We start from the raw sequence: 21,558 nt of genomic DNA, 5'->3' as shown, positions 1-21,558 counted from the left end.
CGATCATTGGAACGAGCTGCCTCAGCGGGTGATTGAGGCCAGCAGCGTATTAGATTTCAAGAAAAAATGGGATATTCATGTGGGATTTCTAGAAGAGTAAGAATCAGGGAGTGGGTCATTGGTATGGGCAGACTCGATGGGCTATGGCCCTTTTCTGCCGTCATTTTTCTATGTTTCTATGTTTCTATATCTAATCCATGACCGCTTTTTCTAATAGAGGTATTAATGTTCTAGAGCTCATTGCAATATTTATGATGCTGCCTTTTCCTTGGTAGGTCTCTGTGTGAGTTTTGGAAGTTGACATCCTTATGGAATGGTAGGTTTATTCTGCAGGGCTCTGTAATACTTCACAAGCAGCCTAGTGTTGGAGAGGGTTGATGTTGCTGTTATTGAGATGACACTAGAATGAGGCAGGTATTATGTATGGCTAACTCTTGGGGTAAATGTCCTAGTTTGCTCTGTACCCACTGCTGTGTGAGGAAGGCTTCTGTGGATGCTGAATATGGGTTTATTTAGCACCTTGATGGTCCAATGTACTGGGTCGGGGGCCTTTATTTTCCAGGCTACATGATTGAACTGAAAAAACAATCTTGCTGAGTATATCCAGCATGCAAAGTTTTTATTTGATGTAGTATATAGCCCTTTTCAATGTGTGATGGTACAGGGGGTGTGATTGCTGTGAGGGTGGAGCTATGGATAGTCACCCTGTCCCCTAAGATCAGCTCTGTATGAGAACTGGCACCTAGGAAAAAAAAAGTACTGCCTATTATAAAGGTGACAGGATGATAGGTAATGGATATCGGAGCACGATTTTGCACATGGCATCGATTACCTGCACATATCTTCTGGCAGCATCGATATCCTCCTGCTTGTAAGGATTTCTTGGTTCTGCCCAATCAGAATTGATAGTAATGGAGATTTGTCCCCCCTGTTTTGCTCTGTAGGTATCATTGTACAAGTGCCAGGCTTCGGCATGGGCCTTTAATAAATTGTGGCCCGCATTATAGGGGGCCTGACCTGGTCTTGAGGAGATTCCTTAAAGTAAAAACATAGAAGCACATACCATATTAGACATGATGGTCAGTTTACTAGCAACTCTCCATGTGTCATTCAACATTTGAATCAAAATCATCAATTAACTATTTGGGCCATTATATTTGCCATAGGCATCAGTTCTGTGGGTGCCTCCTATGTCTCCTCTTGAATCTCAGCTTCTCTGGGTGCAGGAGGTTGAAAAGGTGACATGAACAGCAGATCTGATAATCTGGTACGCTCAAGTATCCATTGCAGCCACAGAGCTAGCACCAATAATAACTGCTATGCAAAAAGGAGATTTGTTTTTCACAAATCCAAGGTAGCTTGATTTCACTTTGTCTCTGAGATCTATTCAGGTCACATAAGCCTTTTTAGAGTTGGAATAGGAAAATTACTTCTGATAAAATCCAAATTCCATATGAATTGAAGGGGAAGAGGGCTTCAGATAATTTACAGAGTACCTAGGATATAATACTTGCAATCTAAGATGTAGCTTAATACAATGTACCTACCTGGTGCCGATGTACCATAGCCATATCCCAAATTTGCTATAATGTATGGTTCATTAAGAGTTATCCAAAACTTCACTTTGTCTCCCAATCTCGTGAAGAGCAAGTCAGCATATTCTTTAAATCTCTGCACTATGGTCTCATTCTCCCATCCTCCAATGTCCTGCAAAGCTTGAGGAAGGTCCCAGTGATATATCGTTACCTACCAAGAGAGAAAGAGTTGCATATGTCAGATTCTTTTTTTTTACGACTGCTCTAGGTGGTGCAACAATGCAATTTGGGATAAGAGTTTAACTTTTGCTTTTGATGTCTGTCTCATATTTGCATTTTAGGAGACAGTTGAAGACTTATTTATTTTCAAAGTTCTTGCGTTCTTAGATTCCTAACTATCTCTAATTATGTATTCTTAGCTAATCTTTTGTAAACCACATAGAACTTAAAGGTTATGCAGTCTAGAAATTGATTTTGTGTTATATTATGCTGTCATCTGAGGTCAATGGGTAAACAATTTCCATATTTGGAAATAAACGGAATTGCTTAACAAATATTTCTGTGCATTCAGAGATGAAGACCCAGAACTAGGACTGCAGAAGACAAGCATTAGGAATGGATGGACCTTGAATGATTTTCAAAGGACTGGGTTCATGAGAAGCTTGCTAAACTAAAGGTAGACAAAGCAATGGGACTGGATAGGATGCATTCTAGGGTATTGAATGAACTCGGGGAAGTTTTGGTGTCTCCACTCTCTGACCTTCTCAATGCTCTTGAGGAGGGAGAGTGAATCAGGATGCCCTTTTCTCATTGCGGAGAAAGGGGGATAAGATCAGGGTGCTTTTGCTCTTGGAGAGGGAAGTTGGATGGGGGGGGCTTTAATCATGTGGGGGGTGTTAGAAGGAAGGGGGATAATGGGACATTTCAGATTGTCATCCAAAAGTTATCTGGTCACTAACCATTATTTAGTGCTGGTGACCCGATAGCTAACCAGACAAAGATAGGACTACTCAGTGGCGTACCAAGGGGGGACGGGAGGGGCGGTCCGCCCCGGGTGCCAGCCCTGAGGGGGTGCTCCCGGCCTTGCCGTTCAGTCCCTCCCACCCCCGAAGGACCGCTCGCCCCACTGACCTTCCTGCACCACCTGTGAAGCAGCCCGCAGCGTCAGCGATCCCTGAACTGCTTGGGCGCTGCTTCCTGCGCCGCGGTCCCGCCCCTCCTCTGATGTCAGAGGAGGAGCGGGACCGCGGCGCAGGAAGCAGCGCCTAAGCAGTGCAGGGATCGCGTCGCGATCCTGCTGCGGCTGCTTCATAGGTGGTGCAGGAAGGTCAGTGGGGCGAACGGTCCTTCGGGGGTGGTGGGGGGGGACTGAACTGCAAGGCCGGGAGCATAGGTAGTGCGGGGAGGCCAGGGGGGGCGAGCGGTCCTTCGAGGTGGGGCAGGCGGGCAGGCAGGCAGGCTTTCAAGGGGGAGGGGGGTGACAGGCAGGCAGGCCTTCAAGGGGCGATAGGCCTTCAAGGGGGGGGGACAGGCAGGCCTTCAAGGGGGGAGGCAGGCCTTCAAGGGGGGGGCAGGCAGGCCTTCAAGGGAGGGCAGGCAGCCTTCAAGGGAGGGACAGGCCTACAAGGGGGTGGGACAGGCCTACAAGGGGGTGGGACAGGCCTTCAGGGGGGGGTGCAGGCCTTCAGGGGGGTGCAGGCCTTCGGGGGGTGCAGGACTTCGGGGGGTGCAGACCTTCAAGGGGGTGCAGGCCTTCAAGGGGGGGACAGGCCTTCAAGGGGGGGACAGGCCTACAAGGGGGTGGAACAGGCCTACAAGGGAGGTGCAGGCCTTTAGGGGAGGTGCAGGCCTTCGGGGGGGGTGCAGGCCTTTGGGGGGTGCAGACCTTCAAGGGGGGGGACAGGCCTTCAAGGGGGGGACAGGCAGGCAGGCCTACAAGGGGGACAGGCCTATAAGGGGGATACAGGCAGGCAGGCCTTCAAGGGGGGGGGACAGGCCTACAAGGGGGTGGGACAGGCCTTCAAGGGGGGTGCAGGCCTTTAAGGGGGAACAGGCCTTTGGGGGGACCCTGGTTTAGAAGTACACGGCGGGAAGGGGGTGTTCAAAGAGACGTGCATATGCCAAACTTTGGGGGGGGGGGACGAAGAAATAATGGGTCTGAAAATAGAGGAGAGGGAGAGAGATGATGGACCATGGGATTTAGGGAGGGAAGGAACAGAAAGGGAGGGAAATTGGACACAAGGGATGGTGTGGAGGAGTGATAGAGATACTGGATAGGAGGGTAATTGGGAAAAGAAAGGGAGAGATGGTGGACTCTGGGGTGGTGGGGAAGGAAGGAGAGATGCCGGATGAAAGGGTAGTTAAGAAAAGGTGGATCTGTGGAGGGAGATGAAAAAAAGGAAAGATACCAGACTTCCTGGGGAGGGAAGGGAAATGGAAAGGAAGGACAGAGTTGGCAGATGGATGGTTAGCATGCAGAAAGAAGAAAGAAGGAGACCCTGGCAAGCAAGTTATCAGAAGAAAACCAGAGCCTTGGACCAACAAGATTTGAAATATAACCAGACAACAAAAGGTAGAAAAATTAATTTTATTTTCTGTTTTGTGATTATAATATGTCAGATTTGAAATGTGTATCCTGACAGAGCTGGTGTTGGACTGCAAACGTGAGCTAGGATTTAACAGAGAGAGGAAAAGTCCTTTTTGTTTCTTTATTTTATTTACACCATAGCGCCAGTGTGGTTAGGAGAAGCCAAAGGGCGTGAAAAAGCTATAAAACCCACCAGGAGTTTTGAAAAAAATCACCCAACTGGGCAGGAAAATCGAATTGAAAAACCAATTCAATAGGCTGAATCGAATCAAAAATTTTTTTCCTGAATCTGGCAGCATTAGTTTGCGCTACTGTCTTAGACTTTAGGACCTGGGATTGGGTAGAGATTGCATCCTCAGTACTTTATAATGCAAGTGAAACGAGGATTTGGTCAGACTTTTGAAGGGTCTGCAGAAAAAAAATATTGTATAGGCCGGGGACATGAGACAGCAGGAAATGGGAACTTTTCGTCCTTCTATTTTTGTGACTAGAAAGGCTGAGGATGTCAGAGAGTTCAGTTAAAATATGTGCTTTATAAGAAAATATAATAACGTGTTTTATAAAGTTTATAGCATAGCTGGCCTACCCAGTGAGGTGTTCCTAGTGGTGGTGGTGGCAGCGTGTCAATGTGTTGAGAGGAAGAGGTGGTCTGGGAATTCTGCTGAGCAAACTCCGGGCCCATTTCCACCCCCCAGTTAGTCCACTCCACTCAACTGGTTCACACACTGAGTGGGTCTTTGGGTGTTGTTTTGGGATCTCTTCCAGTGGTTTATCAGTATCTCCTTCTGGTCCAAGGAAGGAAACTTTGTTATCCTTAGCATTAACCTACAGAATATGTTTGTAACAGCGCTGCTTGTGTGGCATTAGGCTATGTAGTGATCGAAAGAAAAAAACAGACCTTTGCACATTTTTGCACTATATGGTGGGTGTATGAGGAGATTCACATTTCCTGCACAGCTAAGTCCATGTGAAGTTACCTTATGCTGTATTTGACATCTAGCAAGGTCTCTGTTTGAAAGGAAAGATCTAAACTTAAAAATGAAGTGGCCAGAAGTTATGGTAAAAGCAGATAGTGTAGCTGGTTTTAAGAAAGATTTGGACAAATTCCTGGAGGAAAAGTCCATAATCTGTTATTAAGACATGGGGGAAGTGTCTGCTTGCCCTGGATCGATAGCATGGAATGTTGCTACTCTTTGGGTTTTGACCAGGTATTAGTGTTCTGGATTGGCTACCATGAGAATGGGCTACTGGGCATGATGGACCATTGGTCTGACCCAGTTAGGCTATTCTTATGTTATGTTCTCATCTGTAGGGGCCTTTGTTTTCACCTCTTATTTTAATGTATTTTTTTTCTGGGAACTTAGCAGTGTGTTTTATAATGGGAACAAAAATGGAAGAGAATTAATGTGTGTGGGATGAGGGGGTAGCTAATTTCTTCAGCTAAATAATTCAATCCACTTCAAACAGACATAGGAGAACTCACGCACCATTCACACACCCTCCAACCAAAAACGTCAAAAGGAAAAAAACTGTTCGACAACCTCCTAGCCATTCGAGCTGCAACACTCGACCCCCAACTCTACAACCAATTGACATCGACCACAGACTGCAAAACCTTCAAAAAGAAATAAAAACCCTTCTATTCAAAAAACACATAAAACCGAACTAACACAATCAGAACTGTCCCAAGCATCACCTGCAACTACTCCATATGTACTTCTGATGTCATGACAATTCAGACATAATTTATGTTATGTTATGTTTGGAATATAAGAAAATTTTCACTGCCTGTTTCTATTCTGACCATTTATTCCGTTTCATGGTCATTACAAAAAATATTTTTTTACATGGGGGGGGGGGGGGGTGTCAAAAAATGATGGGCCCCGGGTGCCACATACCCTAGGTATGCCACTGGGACTACTATTCTCTATTCTCGGTTCGGCCCCTATGTACTTGGTTTCTCATTTTAACTTAGATTGTTCTATTAGGCCTACACGCAGAGTTCCTATGTTTACCCATCCAACAATAAAGGCCTGCCGATACAAAAGATACCTGGACAGAACACTTGCTTTCCAAGCAGGTCAACTGAACAATTGGCTGGGTAACATTATTACACACTCCTTATCCTATCTACGTTTTAGAAAACTAGAAAAACAAACTTGTTTAACCGATTTGTAACCTAAGAACTCATTTTTTCAATCAAGTTCCTTATATTCAACTTGATGGAATTTATCTGTTCTATGTATTACTTCTTTCCCTGCCATGCCGGTATTTTCTGCATTATATTGTAAATGCTTTCTGTCTTTATCTGTTTTTAAGTCCATTATTCTAATTTGTATTTTATCTGTATCCAATGTATTAGCTCACCTTGTTGTGAACCGGCTAGAACATTTTCGGTATGGCGGTATATAAGAATAAAATTATTATTATTATTATTATTATAGCCCTATCTCTTTATACTCTAACCGACTTGTAACCTAAGAACTCTTAAGCCTTATCTCTGTATTCTGCTTACATGTATTCGATGACTTTACATTGTGCATATCTTTGCTGATTGTCCAGGTCTTCTTATTGTAAACCGCCTCGAACTATTATGGCTTTGGCAGTATATAAGAATAAAATTATTATTATTATTACTTTTTATGCATTCCTACATGCCCCGTTAGCTATTTGGCTTTGGCACTGGATAAGTGCTAGCTTCACCCAGACTTTACCCTGAGATTGCCTCAGCCCTACCTGGATAATGAACAGGAGGTCCATGCTGATAGTCAGTGGCATTGCATGGAGGAAATATTTTTTCACTCAGAGAATAGTTAAGTTCTGGAACGCATTGCCAGAGGTTGTGGTAAAAGTGTATAGTGTAGCTGGTTTTAAGAAAGGTTTGGACAAATTCCTGGAGGACAAATCCATAGTCTGTTATTAAGACATGGGGGAAGCCTCTGCTTGCCCTGGATCGGTAGCATGGAATGTTGCTACTCTTTGGGGTTCTAGAATTTTGTTACTTTCTGGGATTCCGGAATCTTGATATTCTTTGAAATTCTGTATGGAATGTTGCTACTCCCTGGTATTTTGGCCAGGTACTAGGGACCTGGCTGGCCACCGTGAGAACGGGCTACTGGGCTTGAAGGACCATTGGGCTGACCCAGTAAGGTTAGTCTTATGTTCTTATGAATATCAGCGGTTAGCCGGCCCTAAGAGACTTATTTGGACAGAAGCCTCTCCTGTCTGCTTAGATCATTCTGAATTTCAGGCCAACAGTGTTTGAGCAACTTTATTCTACTACTGGAATTTGAGGTGGCCTGTGTGTTGTAATGTGGCTTTGTTTAGTGCGATTGCTCTTGTTTAGATTGGTTCCTGTCCTATTGATTTTATGGAGTTCCTTTTCATGACTTTTTAAAATATATTTTGTTGTATTGACCTTGACCTTGCCTTGACCTGTTCCTTCAGATAAGGCAGTTTCTAATAAACATAACCATACTGACTGTACATAGTTAATGCTGAGCATTTATTCCTTGTTTTTTTTCTGCCTCATTCCATTTTATCTTTCCCCTCCTTTAAGAGGATTTAATTCTGCTGGGAAGCCTAGGGCTCCTTTTACTGACATTGGATAACCTGGACATACAGATGATTCAACTGGACACTACAGACCTATATTCTCACTTGTGTATGCTGGACACTACAGACCTATATTTTCTCATAGCCAGGCCCAGCCTGTACCTTGCTGTCTGTAAACATCTGCAGCCTTTGCAATGCTAACAATGTTTTTGTTTCCATTCCCTGCTGGGAGGATATCTATCCAAGGTTCTGCTGAACTGTTATCAGTGCTGTATGACTTCATATGCCAGGCACCCTGGAAAGCCATAAAACCTTTATAATGAGCTAGGATCCCTGCTCATGTGGGTGTAGCGAGATGAAAGAACTTGGTACCAAAACATTTGCTCCCTGTCTCTGAACCAAGTTATGGGAACCAAGCAGCTGGATTGTTGAAAGGTTACCTTTGCCAACTTTCAGCATACAAAAACACCATCCCGAAAATGCACAGACTAATTAGCATCTACAAAGTGATAAAGATCTTAGCGCTGGGAGAAAGAAAGTTCACCAAGAGTTCTCTGTTTCTGCTAGCCCCCTCCCCTTACTGGGGAGGGAGGGGGGTGGAGGTGAGAGAGAGGCGTGGACTGAGAGGAGGAGTTAGATATACATTATTTTATGTATCAATAGGGAATTACATAACCAGAATTCGGGGATGGACTTTCTTGGAACAAAGGAAGAATTGCTCTGTATAAAAATCACGTGTATTTTAGGTAGAGCCAGAGAGATTCACTTACTTATGCTACGGGGAACTGCTAGCCCCCTGCTAAGCATATGGGTGCAAATTCTTCTCTCCATTGCATATTCTGAACTGACAATATTTTTTTCTGATATGCCTTTGCTGCTGTAATACTGTAAGTTTTTATACTAACAATAAACGAATATTGTCTGTTTTGGAAGATACAATGCCGTCTTGTAGTTATTCCAATGAGGTAAACAAAGCAGCCTTTACTTCATTACGAAGTCGCGTTAGCAGCTTTATCGCACAACAACTTTTTATCACGCACTAACCCCCATGCTAGCCGAAAAACTACCGCCTGCTCAAGAGGAGGCAGTAGCGGCTAGTGTGGCTGGCGAATTAGCGTGCATTAAACCACTAACGTGGCTTCGTAAAAGGAGCCCTTAGTCAATCTCTGGTCTTCAAGCTAGTAGAGATTTGGAATGGACTTCCTGACTCTATTAGACTGACCGGCCAGCTACAACAATTTCGTAAAGGCCTGAAAACTCTGCTGTTCACACAATATTTAAACGGCTTAACTATTGTACCAACGAAATGATAACAATACAGCTCTTACTTCTCTCATGCACTTCTTATGTACTCTAATCTTAATTACATGTGAACCGAGTTGAGCTCTGTTGGGAGATGACCCGGTATATAAATCGAAGACTAGATTAGATTAGATTAGATTTATGTAAACTTTTCGGTTCAGTGCTGCAACATCTGGCCTGGACTGAGTTATCTGAGCAAACAAGAGTGCTGAGTGGATTTATTGCGCCTCCAGCTCTCATCAGTCCCGTCCCTAACTCCACAAGCAAACATTACAATTACAAAAAAAATAACCTACCCTGATGCTCCAAAGGCAAACAATGGTTGCAAACAGAAAACCAAAAAAGGTAGACAACAAACAGTGATTTGGACAAGCTGCAATATCCTACAAATGATCAAGCTTCTATGGTTAGCAACTAGAATATATCCTTCGCACTATAGACCAGAAAAAGTGAGCAGACCTGATTGGTCAAGATCTGCCTTTATCTACTGCATTATTATATTTTGTAATAATATTTGGTTAATTTCATCTAGCCTGGGGTAAATTCATACACCAGGAGAAGTGAGGGTTAGTGCATGAATTTTCCCAGCAGTTATTAGGAAGTTATGTTATTAGCAGTTCCTGTTCTAGGGCTGCCTGTAAATTCAATGTGGGGTTAAGTGAAGAGGTTAAGTGTCATATTTGCAATCTGCAATGTGTGCAGCCTGCAGAGGGCTACTTCTGTGATTGTCAGTTGAGGTGTGCAGCTTGTTAGAGGGCTGCCTTTGTGTTGTTACAGGTGGATGAAATATGAACCCCAAGGCAGTTAGTAATCTAGCCCTTGAGTTCCAGCACCTTCTAGAAACCTTTAGAGTTCATAACAGCTCTCTGAATGAGGGTTGCATACTATTTTAAGTATGACATCATCGGAGATTATATAATATCCTGTTTTAGGCAGACGGGAGATTGTTTTTTTGGCACTCTCCACCATTAGATCTGGATTCCCGGTTGGAGGAGCCTTAGCACACCCAGGCCCACCTGTGGCTATGCCTCTGATTCTACTGCCCTTAGGCAAATCACTTCATTCTCCCTTGCTTCAGGTACAAGTCAGACTGCAAGCCTTTTGAGGATAGGGAAATATCTACCAGTGATGTAGTCTCAGCTGCTCCACAGCCAACCCACTAAGAGGTCCGGCCCACCCATCAGTGGCGCACTTTTTCCTGTAGCTGGTGGAGATTGCAAAACCCTGAACTTTCTTTCTCCTTTGCAGCTCAGAATTTGGTGGCAGGTTTTGTTTGTTTTCTAATTGATATTTCCATTTGTTACATAACATAACAAAACCAAGGCATAAAAAGGAAAAGTAAAGAAGCAAAAAACAAAACAAGTTTCTCATATTTCATTATTCTAGTTCACATTGTTGGGGCTAATCTTGTTCCTCATAAGGCACAGTTGTCAAAGTCGGTCCTCAAGGGCCGCAATCCAGTCGAGTTTTCAGGATTTCCCCAATGAATATGCATGAGATCTATTAGCATACAATGAAAGCCGTGCATGCAAATAGATCTTATGCATATTCATCGGGGAAATCCTGAAAACCTGACTGGATTGCGGCCCTCGAGGAGGGACTTTGACACCCCTGTCATAAGGCGATGAAATTACTAAGGACAATAAACTATACAGTGGACAGACAAAATAAATCTATATAAATTTGGTGGCAGTTTTAATGAGCTGCCTGACACTAGAACAGGGGTGGGCAACTCCGGTCCTTGAGGGCCGGAATCCAGTCGGGTTTTCAGGATTTCCCCAATGAATATGCATGAGATCTATTTGCATGCACATTCATTGGGGAAATCCTGAAAACTCGACTGGATTCCGGCCCTTGAGGACTGGAGTTGCCCACCCCTGCACTAGAATTTGGCATATGATCAGTTTTCAAAAGGATATTTGTGTCCAACCATTTTGGCAATCGGCCCACCCAAAATGGAAGTCTGTCTGTTCCGCTGATACCTAGCGTACTTGAATATAACTCACCGTTAATTACTAGTGAAAAGGCATGAGGTAAATCTAAAGCAGTGGTTCCCAAACCTGTCCTGGGGGACCTCTAGCCAGTCAGATTTTCAAGATATCCCTAATGAATATGCATGAGAGAGATTTGCATACCTGTCACTTCCATTATATGCAAATCTCTCTCATGCATATTCATTAGGGATATCTTGAAAACCTGACTGGCTGGGGGTCCCCCAGGACAGGTTTGGGAACCACTGATCTAAAGAAACATTCTTTAGTAGGATAGTATAACAGCCTGCATGCAATATTTACCTGAGGTTTTACGCCTGCCTCAAGGAGAGCATCAATGAGTCGTATGTAGTAACTTAATCCAACTTCATTTACAGATTTTAGAGTCCCATCAGGAAGAATACGAGTCCAAGAGATTGAAAAACGATAGTAAGGCATCTTCAGGTTTTTGAGCATAGCCACATCCTCCTCGATCTTGTTATAGCTATCACAAGCAACATCTCCGTTTTCACTATTTGAGATCCTCAAGACTGAGTGAGCAAACTGGTCCCAGATGCTGAGTCCTTTTCCATCAGCCCTCCAGGCTCCTTCAATCTAAATTTCACGAGCAAGTGGAAAGAGACAATACCTTTTTTTTTTTTAAGTTTTCACCTTTCATAGTAATGCAGCCTAATTTCACTATTTCAGGTGTGGTTTTATTTATTTATTTATTTATTTATTTATTTATTTATTTAGATTTATATCCCGTTCTCCCAGTAGCTCAGAACGGTCTACAAGTAAACATACACAGTAGAAGTAATTAGGCAAATAAGATGTACAATAGGTTTAGGTGCTTGGACATACAAAATTGTGCAATATTTATCAGGGTACAAACAATTTTTCAGAGTACAGACAATTTATCAGAGTACAGACTAAGAGAGGACTATACTGAAATTTAGGAGAAGTTAAAGGGGAGAGAAGAGAGAGGTGGGGTTTAAGGGGGGGTGTAGACTGAGGGAGATCTTTAGTTGAAGAGGAGGGTCTTTACCATTTTACGGAATGTCAATAAAGAGTTCTGTTGCCTGAGTTGGGGGGGGAGTTTATTCCAGAGATGTGGGATGAAGTGGCTGTCGTGGTTTATTAGTATTTGTTTTGCCGCCTCAGTTGCAGAACAAGTCGAGGCGGTTTCCAATCACCGAAGAGAGGAAAACAACTACAGTCCAAATAGGAAAGAGCCAGTCGTTCAGAGAGCCACAAGCACTCCAGAAGATACTGAATTTCGCTTCACAAAGCCTGAACCAGCGACCCATATGCCCATGCTACCCCACTGATCATTCAAAAGCAGTCGAGAAATAGACATTGACACCCACGCGTGCACGGTAGGGACCTTGATGTGGCTATGATGGTCCCATGGTAACCCTTGCCTATCCTGTGGTCTATTGGTTATGGATCTGAGCACATCATATTATTCAAAAATTAGTTTTTCAAAATATATATATAAAACCAATCCCAACCCAATATCCAACACTCTATTTACCCTTAGATCTCTCTAATACTCTTTTATCTACCAAACGTTATCTAAAACCCATAATTTCACCCTATTCTTATCTCCTAAAGACCTCCACTTCCCTTTGGTAACTCATTACCCAACATATATTACCTTAAAAATTCTATGTCATCGCTTATTCTATTCCTTCAAATTTTGAATGTAATTTTTGTTTTAGTTTGGATGTAATCCGCCTTGAACCGCAAGGTAATGTCGGAATAGAAATCACTAATGTAATGTAATGATATACACTTCTCCTTCCATATTCGCCGTGATAGGGGATTAACAGAACTGCGAATACAGAAAAACCACAAATAACTTTTTCATATGTTATTCGCTGTTTTCTATTAGAAAACCATCGTGAATATGGTGAAACGGCAATTAACATGGTGGGAGACCTGGCCTGTTCCTGAAGGAGAGGATAAAACACAGTGAAGAATTTGCTGGGAATCGGCGATTTTTCTCTGTAAATATTGGAATCGGCGATTTCTCTATGCAAGCTGATGTAATTCGGGGGGGAGGAGCCAGCACACTAAAAAACGTGAATAATCGAAATTGCAAACGCTGAAACCGCAAATATGGAGGGAGAAGTGTATTTCAAAGAGGGCTTGTGTTTTTTTTTGGAGTGGATACATGAGCAGTGACTTAAGTGTCCTCCTATATTCATTAGGGATATTTTGAGGTTCATAGACAACAGTGTGAAAGACAAAAGCGCGCGCCGACAATTGAGCACAGCGCGCGCCGCCATGCCACTCTAAATTACAGTTTTTAGGGGCTCCGATGGGGGGCTTTGTTGGGGAACCCCCCCAGTTTACTTAATAGACATCGCGCCGGCGTTATGGGGGGTTTGGGGGGGTTGTAACCCTCCACATTTTACTGTAAACTGAACTTTTTCCCTAAAAACAGGGAAAAAGTGAAGTTTTCAGTAAAATGTGGGGGGTTACAACCCCTCACAACGCCCCCACAAAGTGGCGCGATGTCTATTAAGTAAAGTGGGGGGGTTCCCCCCCACACACCCCCGTCGGAGCGCTAAAAACAGTAATTTAGAGCGGTGCGGCGGTGTGCGCTGCGCTCAATTGTCTGGGCGCGCTTTTGTCCCGGCGCGCTTTTGACCTGACACCTATTTTGAAAACCCAACTGGCTGGGGCTCCCCCAGGATAGGTTTAAGAACCGCCGAACCAAGCAAAGCCACGAAATATTTCCTGACCTGGTAAGCGGCAGTCGCTACACTCCATGCAAAATCTTTGCGGAACTCTCCGTACAAAAACTCTTCTTCCTTTTGTAATGGGATGCCGTTGTTCCGTATGACGTCGGCAAAGTACATAGCGGAGAATTTGGGGGTCCTCGGCCTGCTGGGGTTTCCAAAATCCACATGATGCAACCCAAACCTGTAACTGTAACCGCTATTCCACTCAAAAGTGTCCATTACAGACCACGCTGTGTATCCTTGAAGGTTAACACCGTCCAGATTATAAGCTGAAAATAAAAGAGGTGCCAATATACCGTTAGAGAAGACTTACAAGAATAACTAACTGTCTGATGCTCTGATGTTGCCTGTCCAGCAGAACCTATATAGCTAAACTTGGTTATTTCAGGTAAAAGCTTTTCTTTTTGAAAGCAGAGTCTCGGTCAACACACATTAGTACATCGACGTTTTTAAATGGCAAAAATTTGACTTTTCATTGGTGCAAAAAAATGTATTAAAACTGTATTCTTACGTGGAACCTTTTGTCGTAGAATTTCAGAGAAAAAAATGTGACAGAACAGTTGAAAATCTGCTTTTGTATTACTACTCCTACTGCTATTACGTATTTCTCCAGCACTAGATGACTGTTTTTTTTTGGTAGGAATAAAAGTACCAGTACTCATATAGAGGCAACCTTAAGGATGGCTCACTATCTATAGCTCTGGCCCTACAGTAGCCACACCTATTTTACCAGCCATGAAGCATACAAAATGGCATCCCTGAAAATAGTATACCCCACCATGAGGCAGCACCTCTCCCTCACCTTCCCTCAGCTCCACCCCAAGTTAACCACTTTACCTCTTCTTCCCTCAGCCCTACAGCCTTCCCCTTCTTCTACCTGCAGTTTCCCATGATTCTAGCACCTCACGCTCCTCTGCCCTGAGCTCCCCCTCGACTCCAGCATCTCACTTTCTTCTGCCTTGAGCCCCCCTTATGGATTCAGAGTCCATCTTCTGCTTGGAATCTCCCCCCAGTGACTTTAGCGCCTCACCCTCTTTTTCCCTGAGTGCCCCGTTACTCCAGCACCTTAGTCTCCCCCAAGGATCCAGAGCCTCAACTGACCGCAGCCCCAGCTCCGGCTCCCTCCCCTGGTGGTCAAACCTCACTTCTTTGCCTTGGGCCAACCCAAAGCCTTTCTTTTGCAGCTGTCTTCCCCCCCCCCCCCCCCCTCTGATACAACGTCCTGTTTATGTAAGGGAGGGACAGCTGCAGAGGAAAGGCTCCAGGACAGCCCAGATAGTTCACTTTGACTGCTGATACCAGCAAAGAGGTGAAATTTGGTGGGTAAAAGGTGCCAGTACATCATACTGGCACATACCAGCACAAAAATGCCCTGCTTCTAAATATACATAGTGCACAAATAGGTGAGAGACAATCCCTGATCAATAAAACTTACAATCCATTCATGTCAAACAGGACAAATAGATTAAATTTTTTATGGCAGAATGGATATTAAACTGACAAATATGGGTTAAGGGTTAAAAGCATCTTCAAAAAAAGTGGGCTTTTGTCCTGGATTTGAATAGGGACAGACATGGGAGGGTGGGAGGGAGAGATGTTGGAACCCCAGGGTGGAGGGGAAGGAGAGAAAGAGAGATACTGGACAGTAGGAGAGAGGGAGAAATGTTAGAACCAGGGAGGGAGATGTTGCCCCTGTTGATGAGGGGATGGAGTGAATAAAGAGTGGGAGATGTTGAACCAACAGCAGAGGAGAGGGATGCTAGATAACAGAAGGAGGGAGAGATATTGGAACTGGGCAAAAGGGAACAAGAGAGAGGCGAGAGAGGGAGATATGCTGGATTATGGGTGGGGAAAGGAGAGAAGAGATGCATTGAGAGGGGAAGGCCCGTCATTCTCACCACTGGGGGAGTAAAAGGGAGGGGGTCATGCCTTAAACCCTCCAGCGGTCATCTTGTCAGTTTGGTCACCTTTGGGGCACTTAGACCTGTTTAACTTTGGTCTAAGTCCCGGCATGTAAGTTCTACATAGAATGTACTGGAAAAGCTTTGATTATTGCTTCAGGACGTCCAGGTGATAGCCTGCCCAATTCCCACCCTTAATACACCTCCCAACCATGCTCCTTTGAGCTCTGGATGCACAGCAGCTTAAAAATGCTTCTGAACATCCAGCAAATTTGTTTTGATTATCGGCATTTGGACGTCCCTGCTATTAGGATGTCCAAGTGCTGACTTAAGCAGGTTTTTGGATGTTTTAAAGTTTTAATTATGCCCCTCTATATCTCTAAATAAACATACACCTGAAAAGTATGTATAGATAAATAAAAGTAACATGCTTTACATAGTGCTGTTTTAGCTTATTACCTTTCAGAGCTTCATCAATGTAGGTTTTGTAGTAAAATATTCTGCTGATGTCTTCATAGTCGGGTTGATTGTCTGTGGCAACCCCGTTCTCAGTAACATAAATAGAAACATTACCATATTCCTCTTTCACCCAGTTTAGTAGTCGCCTCAGGCCCCATGCTGCAGCTCTTTGGCCTGCAATCGCCGTTACTGGGAAATTTTGGTTAACCTCTTCCACTAGATCCCTATCTTCTAGGAAAGAGGCTGGTTTTAACTTGGTGGTCTTGTGCTTTACAATTTTGGTGGTGTACGTGTTGATGCAAAAGACATCGGCAGTGCCTCTGATGTACGCTTTCTCTTCCTCTGTAAAACTGGGGAGTCTGGAGGATGGAGATCCATCTAGGTCACTTTTGAATCCCAGCTGCACTTTCATAGCCTCAGGGTAATCACCATTTTTGAAAATAGGGTGTGCAAACCAACCTAATGAAAACTGCAGGAAACGATCAGCTGCTTCTATATCTCTATGGTCTTCAAGTGTCTTTGGTTCAACCCATTCCGTATTGAGGCTTAAGGAGATTACTCCTCTTTGTCTGTTTCGATACTTTTGATCATATGTATGATAGACCTTGGCATGAGTTTTTAAGAGTCTGTGAGCAATTCTGTAAGGGGCCAAACCAGGATCTTTCACATTGGGTGGAAATAGTCCTAAACCATATCCAGCTGTTGCAATACTATGGGGCTGGTTAAAAGTCATCCAGAATTTTACCCTGTCACCAAATGTTTGGAAACAGAAATCTGCATAACTATTAAAGATTTCAGTCAATGAATCATTTTCCCAACCACCTAAATCTTGGAGTGCTTGGGGTAGATCCCAGTGGTGAAGAGTTACCATTGGCCTAATGTTGTTCGCAACTAAGCCATCAATAAGCCTGTTATAATAATCAACTCCTTTAGCATTGATGGTATCATTTCTTCCATTTGGAAAAATTCGAGGCCATGACAATGAGAACCTATAGCTTGTTACCCTTAATGCTCTCAACATGTAAAGATCGGCTTCTACTTTGTTGTAACTGTCACAAGCAATATCTCCAGTGTCATTGTTATCAATGTTTCCGGGTACATGAGTAAATGTATCCCAAGTACTGGGCCCTTTTCCATCTGCATTCCAACCTCCTTCAATTTGATAGGCAGAGGTGGACACGCCCCATTGAAAATTTTTAGGGAATGTGCCGTAGTAATACATATCTCTCTCAAAATTAGTTTGTATGGAAAACTTTTCCCAAACAATCTTTGCCTTTGAGGGAACTTCCGATGCTGGCAAACCTGGCAGCTTGGGGGTGAAGCTTTTGTGTGTTTGAGGGTCAACCAATGATTTTGTTTTTACAAAGCCATTGTTTTTAATTAGGCTGGAAAGGAAATATGCTGATTCTTTGGGTGTTCTTTCTCTGTTAGCATCTTCAAAATTCACATAATGCAGACCAAATCTTTCACTGTAACCCTCTGGGCCCTCAAAGCCATCCAGAAGAGACCACACTATATATGACTGAACCGATACACCATCTTCTTTGACAGCTGTTAGAAGATAAAAGAGACACATAGGAAACTTTAAGATGCGATTTTTAAGGTATCATGTGTAAATTGTAATGACTACAAATTAGAGAATGATATGGTGACATATCTTTCCCCATCTCCACAGGAACTCTGTTTCCCTGTCCTGTCCCTGCAAGTTTTGTCACTGTCCCCGTCCCTCCCCCATTCCTGTAAGTTCAGCCTTAATTGCACAAACCTCAAACACTTATGATTTTGAAAGTGTTTGAGGCTTGTGCAGATGAGGACAGAGACGGGAAAAGAACTCAACGGGACGGGATATGAAAATGAGTTCCTGCAGGCATGGGAAAAAATTTGTCCCCGTGCTATTCTCCACTACAAATTACTGTTTTAGAGCATTTAGTACCTACGAAGTGACACCAATATCATACCTTGCACATCTCTCAATGCCCTGGACCGGCCCACTGAAATTTATTAGACTACATTAGCATGTCTGCTGGTGAATGCATGTTGCTATTTGTTATTAAAATGGCCAGTCTTTGAAAGAGCTTGCAGCAGGAGAAGCAGCATAAGAAAATCCCAAACATATTCACAAAGTCCTTTGTCCTTGCCCCTTATGATGGAGGATAATTTGGCTTTAGTGTCTTTCTAATACTTTGTATGTGTACTAAGAATATGAAAACCTTCCTACACACGCAGATGAAAGAAAAAGTGAAGTTGATGAAATGAATGCTACCAGCTTTATTTAAAGATCAATCATAAAATATTAAAACAATACAACAAATACCACATAGTCTCTGATAAATGATGGTCCATATGGCAAATTGCCAGAGTTAGTATCGGGATGCAACCAAGGAGTCCCAAAGCAATGCTGGCCTATAAGGCAATAATGCCTATACAGTGTTTCCCAAAATGGTGCTGAGGTGCAGAAAGTCAACTGCAAAAGTACTCTGTGGCAGTGATTTGAAGATGAGATGTAAGTAGGACCCTACACAGTTCTGTTACGGTTCTATGGTTGAAAGAGAAATTAGCCTGAAACATATACAGCGTTGGCGCCTTCCAACAGACAGCAAGCTTTCAATTTTTAGTACTCTGATATATTGTTGACTATTTAACAAGCATAAGAGGCCCGTACTTGAATTCTGTGGTCTTTCAACATTTAAAAGCATGCTGTGTATGTTTCAGGCTTATTGGTGCCAATTGACAACAGTTAGAGTTTACACACACATCTTTTTGGTCTGGACTCTATAATGATGTGTATGTAAATTTTTCCATGAGGATCTGAAAAGGAGCATGACCACTGGAGAGGCATTAATGGAGAATGGGCATTCCTGGAATTTGCATGCAGCGTTATAGAATATGGTAGATCTTTGCCAAATTTAGGTTTTAGTTGTACAAATCCTCACGCATGCATTATCCACCGTGAGAACGGGCTACTGGGCTTGATGGGCCAATGATCTGACCCGTAAGGCTATTCTTGTGTTCTTAATAAGGCATGTCTTCTCTCTCTTCTTTTTGGTTTAACTCAGAGTACCATTTATAGAACAGTGCTTAGCACTCATTTTTTCAGCATCCACATTTGGGTGCCATTAACAGAATCTAGTCCAATAGGTTTATCTTATAAAAAGCATATACCAACAGCAGCTTCATCATCATTATCATCTATTAACTTGCTATATACTGCAAGGTACCACAACAATAGGGTTTCTCTGCGGTTTACACATATAATAAAGTAGCTGCGGGGAAGTAAAACAGTCAAGGAAAAGCAAGTTTAAAGAGATGGGTTCCAAAATATCGAACTGATTGTACTGTAGCTATAATTGAGCTGTACCTACAATATTCTAATTTCTTCTGTTTGCACAGTACACCCAGACCTTTGTTTGTGATATACTACCACCCAGTGGTTGTACAGAAAACTGCAATAGCATTTGCTGCATATTTGAAGTGGCATAACAATGTAGCCTTTGATCTGACTGAGCAGGAAACCATGGAACCCTTTTACTAAGCTGCACTAAAATGTGCCCTGCACTGTCATTTGCTCATGGGTTTCCCATATGCTGAGGCTACTTTTAGTGTGGCTATAAAATGGCTGCATTTTCAAAATTAATTACCATGCTAACTACACTCTACTAGGTTTGCATGTGGTGATATAGCTGCAGGGCATGCCCACTCTCCGCCTCCGAGCCCACTCCCTGTGCAAAAAAAACCCAAACTATATCTTAGTGTGTGGGTAGCACATGCCGATTCTAAAACTGCCACAAGATGCCTAAGCACGCCCCGTGGTACTAGATTTTAACCTGTGGTAAGCATGCGTTCCTGTTTACCACATCTTAGTAAAAGTACCCCAGTGTGTTCTGGGAGATTTGCTTCCCCATGTAAGGTCCCTTCATTTCCTGTCAGTAGCTCTCAAATATAATTTCTGAGAAACTAACTACAGAACTGGAAAAACTGGGACCGGTTAAATTATAATTTCTGGTGGGAATCTTTATAGGGACATTATAGGAAATTAAAGGATGTTTGGGAGCCATTGACAAAATTCTGTAAGGAGTGATTATGGATTTTGCCCTTTGAACATACAAGTCCAGGGTAGGGAAATACTTTTAATTTAATTATGGTTGAGTGCAATTGTTGGGTATATAGAACGGGGGGGGGGGGGGTGGGGAGAGGGGGAAGGACACCTGTTCCCACCCAAACCCCACCTACCCACTCTATACCCTTATTATACTCTAATATGCTTCTAACTAACCAACTAATGCTAAAATGCCTCTATTTACCCAACACTTACCACCTTAGGATCTCGACAACTCTTTGGTAATTCTTATTACCCTATAATATTTAGAGATGGCTGTGCCGCCGTGGAGTTCTGCAGGGGACTCTGTCCCAATGTGAGGCTGTCTGTTGTTTACTAAAGTGTTACATATATCTTCCTCTTGAAAAAGCTGGAAGGGAAACACGTATGATGTCAAAGAACTACCGGAGACTGCTTACTGTGTTGAGGAAGTTTTGAGGTTTCTGAATTGTATTGACTTCCTGGATTTATGACTAAGAGGCGTTGGATTGATGATTTTGGATTATGACTGTTTTAAAATTGAGCTTTTTTGAATGAACTTTTTTCACTTGTGGTTTTTTTCATTTGCAATTGTGTGAGAGAGCACTGAGCACTTTGGAAGATGCAGCTGAGCCCAGGATGATCTGATGACGTCAGAAAATAAGAATTTTGGATAAGAACTTTTTAGAGATAAGTACTCCTTCATTGTGATGGACTGTTAGAAATTTTAGATGACTGCTTATTTCAACTTAGGAGCACTGCTGGAGAATTCTAGGCATCCTGTGTTTATGAGTTTGTATGCTATATTGATTGTGATGTTTTTAATCAATATTTAAATTAAAGCATTGTTTGAAAAATATTAATTCTTTTTTTGTAGAAAGTTTAGAAAATTCTTATTACCCAACATTTATCACCTTAAGATCTCGACAACTCTTTGGTAATTCTTATGTAACTCTTTTGACATCTCTTATGCTATTTCTGTAAACTTTTATGTAATCTCTGAAAACTTTTATGTAATCTGCCTTGAACTGCAAGGTATTGGCGGGATAGAAATCACTAATGTAATGTAATGTAATATTTGTTATGAAATATAATTTGATTGAATTTAAGTGCTGTTAAAGTGTAAAATGTCTGTGTAATATGTTGCACTTATTTTTAGCTTTAAAATGAATAAAGATTAAGAAAAAAAGAACTACAGAAATAATTTGGATGAATATTTAATCTCTATGGTCAGCATTTTTTTTTTTAAACACCAGCTATGAGGGGAATTCTCTAGACTGGTGCCTAGGGGTATGTGCCACTTACATTTGTCAAAGACACCATTAATTGACAGTTTGGTGCCTATTTATAGAATAGCATGTAAGTGCCATAGAGTCTAACTGCATAGTTTATAGAATGCTATGGGCTCCTTTTACTTTTTA

The 21,558-nt window shown here is 42.7% G+C and overlaps 1 protein-coding gene across 1 annotated transcript in view; it reads right to left on the bottom strand.

Annotated features, from left to right (window-relative positions):
- Positions 1-21,558, bottom strand: part of LCT (lactase) — an 82,227-nt gene that overhangs the window by 24,130 nt on the left and 36,539 nt on the right. The window contains exons 6-10 of the mRNA XM_033947261.1: positions 16,063-17,613; positions 13,703-13,971; positions 11,274-11,564; positions 1,548-1,746; positions 833-1,035 (exon numbers count right to left, since the gene is read on the bottom strand). Coding sequence (XP_033803152.1) covers positions 833-1,035; positions 1,548-1,746; positions 11,274-11,564; positions 13,703-13,971; positions 16,063-17,613 — 2,513 coding nt within the window. The remainder of the gene's footprint in view (positions 1-832; positions 1,036-1,547; positions 1,747-11,273; positions 11,565-13,702; positions 13,972-16,062; positions 17,614-21,558) is intronic.

This window comes from Geotrypetes seraphini, chromosome 5, assembly GCF_902459505.1.
Source record: "Geotrypetes seraphini chromosome 5, aGeoSer1.1, whole genome shotgun sequence".
NCBI lineage: Eukaryota > Metazoa > Chordata > Amphibia > Gymnophiona > Dermophiidae > Geotrypetes > Geotrypetes seraphini.
The sequence above is the reverse complement of the archived record's forward strand: the minus strand, read 5'-3'. Positions and strand labels throughout refer to the sequence as shown.